We start from the raw sequence: 5,816 nt of genomic DNA, 5'->3' as shown, positions 1-5,816 counted from the left end.
TTAATCATAATTCATAAATCCGGTCATACATGCAAATATGACCATGCGTCATGGTCAGTTTTGTTTAATCCGATTACAATACACAGGTTAACAACATTTGACAACACAAACTTTACACTTACGGCCAAGCACGCCCCTCTCTCTCCACTACCCATCTCTTCCCCTTTTCTCTCTCCCTCTCTTCCCATTCTATCGTTCTCTCTCGCCCTTTCTTAACCCCCCCTCCTTCTTCCCTTCTTCTGCTCCACTGCTCGGCAGTAAAATGTATCCGGGTCTGGGTGCGACATGAACGGGCCTCAGCTCAATGAACTTCCCGACGACTCGGAGCACTTGGCTCCGTTTGTGAGCTGCCTGCGGCGCAGGGCGGTGCTGGCCGGAGGCCTGTCCGGCGTTAGGACCTTCTCTAACGGCTTCTTGCTGAAGTTTCTGCGGGCCAGAGACTTTGACGTGGAGCTCGCTCTGAAGGTACGAGGAAAGACTAACCAACAATTGGAATAATGATCAGCCAAACCTCTGTCGAGATTACTAAGGAAAACAACACTAACGCCATTTAAAGCACTAACAATAACTAATAATAACACATTTTCGCCTTAATGTGAGACAGAGAGGGTAAACGTGTACTGTTTTACTGGCACAAGGAGGATAAATGGACTGGTTAAAGTGGAGCAGAGAGGATAAACTGACTGGTTATACTGGGACAGAAAGAATAAATGGATTGAGGCAAAATGGACTAGGTATACTGTGCCAGAGGTTAAACTGATTAGTTTTAGTGGGAGAGACAGGATATATGGACTGCTTACAATGGGACAGGGAAGCTAAATTGTCTGGTTGTGCTGGGACAGAGGGCGTAAATGGTTTGGCATTTCCTGGTCTTACAGGAAACTGAGACTGAATTGAAGTTATATCAGGTGTTTTTGTGTGCTTGTGTGTGTTTCTTTTTCAGCTCTTACTGAACTACCAGACTTGGCGAAAGGAAAGTCCGGAGATCAGCAAGTGTCTGTCCCCCAGCTCAGTGCTGGGCCTTCTCAACACATCCTATCATGCCGTCTTCCAACAGCGGGACCACACTGGCAGCAGGGTGCTTATTTATCGGATCGGTCAGTACAGGAAAGGATGATTTCGTTCTAGGAATCTGTGTTACTGGTGTGATCTCAACATTCTGTGTGCAGGCCAGTGGAGCCCTAAAGACTGGTCAGCCTTCCAGGTTTTCCAGGTCAGCCTCATGACATCAGAGATCATCTCCACAGAGACAGAGACACAGAGGCATGGCCTGAAGGTCATATTTGACCTTAAAGGGTGGAGTTTAAGTCATGCCCTCCAGTTTAGTCCTTTCCTGGCCAGAAAGATATCCTCTGTGCTGTCGGTACTGTACCAAACCATTGATTTTGTTTCAGCTACCTTATTGATTGCTTGTGGACAGCATGTGACTGTCTTTGATTATTTATCCAGGATTCTTTCCCACTAAAAGTCAGAGGGATCCATCTCCTCAATGAGCCCATGTTCTTCCATCCTGTTTTCACCATGATTCGTCCCTTCTTGTCTGAGAAAATACGACAGCGAGTAAGTGGCCTGGTTACATACTCATCTGTTTTGTCGATACATTTTTAAAGGATGTCGGGCCAAGATTGATCCTCTTCCTCGCTGCAGATTCACATGCATGGAACTGATTTCCAGGACAGTCTTGGCGACTTCTTCTCACCACCCGTTTTGCCCCCAGAATACGGAGGAGAGGGTCCTGGCATAGAGGAGGCATGTCAGGACTGGACTAATAAACTCTTTCAATCAGAGATGATCCTGCAACAGATTGCCAGCCACCCAACAGGTGACATTGCTATCACACCTGAGGACCTTCTGATTTCAGAGGGAGCAGAGACGGAGCAGATATCAGCAAGATGATGCTTGGACTGTTGGATGTTTTATGGAAACAGCTGCAGGTTTAGTTGGTGTTGTCTTTGAGTTTACATTAACATGACTAACTCTTGAACATCTTTAAAAGTAGGTGAAATCGTACGCAGGTTAACCCTGTTAAAAACCTCCCACTTTTAATAATGGAATGTTTGCTGAACAAAGAATTAATGATAATGTCTAGAAATGGGGGAAATAAAAATCAACTCCTGATTATCATGTAGCACAAGTGCAGTAATTAAATGTAGCTTTGGGAATCTAATGGAAGTTATGATGAGCTGTTTTAAGTAGGCTGCCTTTTCACACTGTCAGTTTTGTGCAATTTTAAACATTCATTGGCTGGTTCAGAATCTGACGCCAACCTGTTTCTTGAGTTCTGTCCCACCAATGTAAAAAAAAAAAAAAGCCTTTACGTATGAATGTAAGCGCTGCAAATGTTGACTATCTCTGCACTCACACTGGGTGTTCTTTTCAAAAACTCGAGGTCAAAGTAAAAGCAGGCAAATGCAGATTCATCGTTTTGATGCGCTACCAGGGCCAATCAAAGCTTTCTGTGTTCCCTTAAAATGTTTGATACAGCGATCGTGCATACGCTAAAGCCTATGCACGATGCTATTGATATGTTAATGATACACTGTTATAGACTGCATAAGAACAATTGAATGGGTGTATTCTGAGCGTTAAACATCCTAAACTGCAACTCTGATTGATCAGAGTATCTTTGCACTGTTAGGTTCATAGTAGGGGTGTTTAAATAACCGTTGCTTTGATTTTAATGTACCGGTATATGTAAATGTGATTTAGGCATATTTTTTCTCCCCTAAGCTGCTCAATAGTGATGCAACAGAAAACTAACTAACAATTTTACCTTGACAATCATATATGTGAGCATACTTGTACACATTCAAGGAGCTTTTTAAATAAGGCATTTTGTCTCTCTGTGGTTCTGTTCTGATTGGAGAAATGAAACTGTGTTGAGATGAGCCGATAGTGGCTTCTCTCCTCCTGAACAGTCCTCTCTCAAAGTGAGGTCCTCTGCAGCTCTGACTGACTTCTCCTATAAGGTTTCTCGTTGCTTGTGGTTGATCATTTGGACTTTGGTCTTGTAGTTACTAATTGTGAAGCCCCTGGAAGCATTTCAGTGGTGAAGAGGTGATTGGTGATAAACAGTTTTCTTTATACTGTTCTTTAGCACCCACTGACAGCACATTACTGTAAAGATCACACAGCCATTCATACACTCTGAAAACTCTAAGAGTTGTTTATTGTCAGCTCACAGCACAAGGGCACTTCAGCAGAAAGATTTAGGCTTTTGAACTTAATTTCAGCTACCCCACAGAATAACAAACCTACTAAATTAGCAATTAACTGCAGCAATTGTTGGTCATGGTTGTGTATTACTTATATTCACCTCTGTTTTTTCCTTTAGCCCCACACTGCCAGGTTGCCTTAAAGGGATTTTATTTTCTTGACCATTTTTGCAATAAAGCCCTTTAAAATGTTTTGTTTTCCTCTTCTGATCCAAAACTGAACCAAACACTAATTCTTCGGGTCATACATGTACAAGGAAACTCATTTGACCATTGTTCATGATTGAAACTCATTCAGTTTAAACTTAAAGGTACTATTTTGAATTTCTGTTGCAGCAGATATCAGACACAAAGTAAATATGGTTAGAGAGCAGGAAAACTTAGAAAAGTCATGGCAATAAGCATCAATCTAAATACCAAAAGGAAGAATTAAATAATCTAATGGTTACGTTTATGCATATCTGTTTTGATGTATGTATAAAATAATGGCAATGCTTATTCCTCCTTCCTTGAAGTGAACCTGGAATCACAGTTGGTGTGTGTAAAACATGCTGACTCTCCTCCACACATGCAGAAAGTGTTGATGCTGTGCAGCTTCATAGACAATATGGAGCAAGTTATGACTGGTCCTAATCGCACAGCCTTTGTGCTCGCTGCTTCCTGTGTGCACTATCACAGTACTGCCCTTTGACCAGCGTCAACAGGTCAGTCAGTATCTCTGTCATTATTTACCTACAAGTGCTCACATCATACTGCCACAGTCCATCATCACCCAAACACAAACCTGTGTTGTGTTCCTCCCATTGTGACGTTCCAAAGGTGATGACAGGATTGACTTATTTAGCAGCTGTGTAAAAAAGCATTAGAATTCATGATTTTACAGGTTTACAGAGGGAATGGGCTAAGTCTAAAAACCCTTCTGATGGCTGCACAATCCTCCTTCCTCTCTCAGAGTCCAAACTTTTGCAAGTGTTTGGTTGATATTTCATCACGTATACATACACAATCTCTTGACATCAGTCAAACGCAAACTTCCTGTGTTTGAACAGCCAGGTATGGCAGCCCATTGGGTTTCTCCACCGTTCCTGACAGATTGCTCCACATGCACGTCTTCCGGACCCCCAGTTCAACATGCAGAGGTGTGATTCTACTTTAACATGAGACTTACCACTGTTTACCATATAGCTACCAAAAGAATTATGAATCTTTCATTTGGGGGACATAGAGGAAGCTGAATTTCCATCAGCCTGTCAGGTTGATTTGCTTTGTGCTGTTCCCAAATTTGAAGACTGATCTAAATCAATAATACAGATCTGGATCAAGTTATAAAGAAACATTCATCTTTCCTCCTCCTCCTCATTATTCCTGACATCTTTACAAAGCCACGCACGAACACAAATTTGGGTGCACAGAGCGCACACATACACAAGCACGCACCTCTGTATCTTGCTCAAGGGCATAATCATAAAATTATAGCCTCCTCTCTACACCCATTTTTCATTTTGTGAGCATTTATTTTTGACGGGATTTAATCTTCCAGGTTGAAATCAATCATTTCCTGTGTCCACATGCTTCCTGCTTTAAACACCAGCACTGTTTCTCTTCAGCTGGTGCGTGTGTTTTTGGCTCTGCAGTGAGTGTGTCAGTCAGATGATATCCTGTCTGAGATCTGTCAGCTGCAAATGTTGGGTCAATTCTCAGTACAAACATTTATTCTTCAAACGTGAGAGGAAATTGAATTTATCGTGGACTGGTGGACTTTGGTGCAATGCTTTTTTTTTTTTTTTTTTGTTATGCGCAATGGATTTTTCTTTGTATAGCGCCCCCAGTGGTTTAATGCGCAAAGGTTTAACATAATCAGGATCCACGCATATTTTTTTGTTTGTTGGTTTTTGGGGTGATAAGAGGGGAATTCATTCAAGTTTATCCTGATATTTTGCAGAATCCTCCAGGTTTTTTTGTTGCTTTGTACCACACTGAATTAAACCTTCACCTCCAGATTTGCTTTTTTGGAAGGTTTAAATTAAAACTTCTTGTGGAAAAGAAAGAGGAGAAGAAGGAGAGTAAAATGTCTGCGTGACAGCAAGATGCTTTCATAACACTGTTTAAAAGAATGGTTCCCCTTTCCACATTGCAATTACATTTTTTCCTCATCTTCTGGATTGCACTGTATATTTCCACATCTTCCTCTTTTTACTGATGTACATTTGCCTGTCTTATCTGTGTTAAGAATGTGAACTGTTTCCAAAGATGGCTGAATATCAAGTAAATGTATATTTAAAACGTCGCGTACCTCTTTAGAGATCCAGTTTTTGGTTCATCAAGAACAATTGTTTTGCTTGAACAGCACACATGAACTGGTTATAATGGAACAGACAGGATAAATATTGCAGCTATAGTGAGACAGAGAGGGTAAATGGACTGATTAAGAGGTCTTCTATGTATAACAACCTCAATAACATATTACAATGTGGTTTCTTTTTTAATATTCATTCCAAAAGTCAGATATTATCAGAAAACAAACACAATTATATTTATATAACAACAAACTGAATACTGACTACTTGTCATTGTTTATACGAAAGAAGTCCTTCAACTAAT

General features: G+C 41.0%; 1 protein-coding gene across 2 annotated transcripts; it reads left to right on the top strand.

The window, feature by feature from the left end:
- The first annotated feature begins 217 nt into the window (after positions 1-217).
- Positions 218-3,406, top strand: ttpa (tocopherol (alpha) transfer protein). 2 transcript variants are annotated; one of them, XM_011619787.2, is made up of 5 exons: positions 218-465; positions 944-1,097; positions 1,170-1,363; positions 1,450-1,560; positions 1,718-1,891. In XM_011619787.2, exons 1-5 carry the CDS (start codon positions 286-288, stop codon positions 1,742-1,744), a joined length of 666 nt encoding a protein of 221 aa, XP_011618089.1. In that variant the 5' UTR covers positions 218-285; the 3' UTR covers positions 1,745-1,891. The 2 variants fall into 2 exon arrangements, with proteins under 2 accessions (XP_011618089.1, XP_003978513.1); XM_003978464.3 differs by having other exon boundaries at positions 219-465; positions 1,648-3,406.
- Positions 3,407-5,816: the final 2,410 nt, after the last annotated feature.

The sequence above is a fragment of the Takifugu rubripes genome, chromosome 22, assembly GCF_901000725.2.
Source record: "Takifugu rubripes chromosome 22, fTakRub1.2, whole genome shotgun sequence".
In the NCBI taxonomy this organism is placed as follows: Eukaryota; Metazoa; Chordata; class Actinopteri; order Tetraodontiformes; family Tetraodontidae; genus Takifugu; species Takifugu rubripes.
This window is presented reverse-complemented; position numbering and strand designations above follow the sequence as displayed.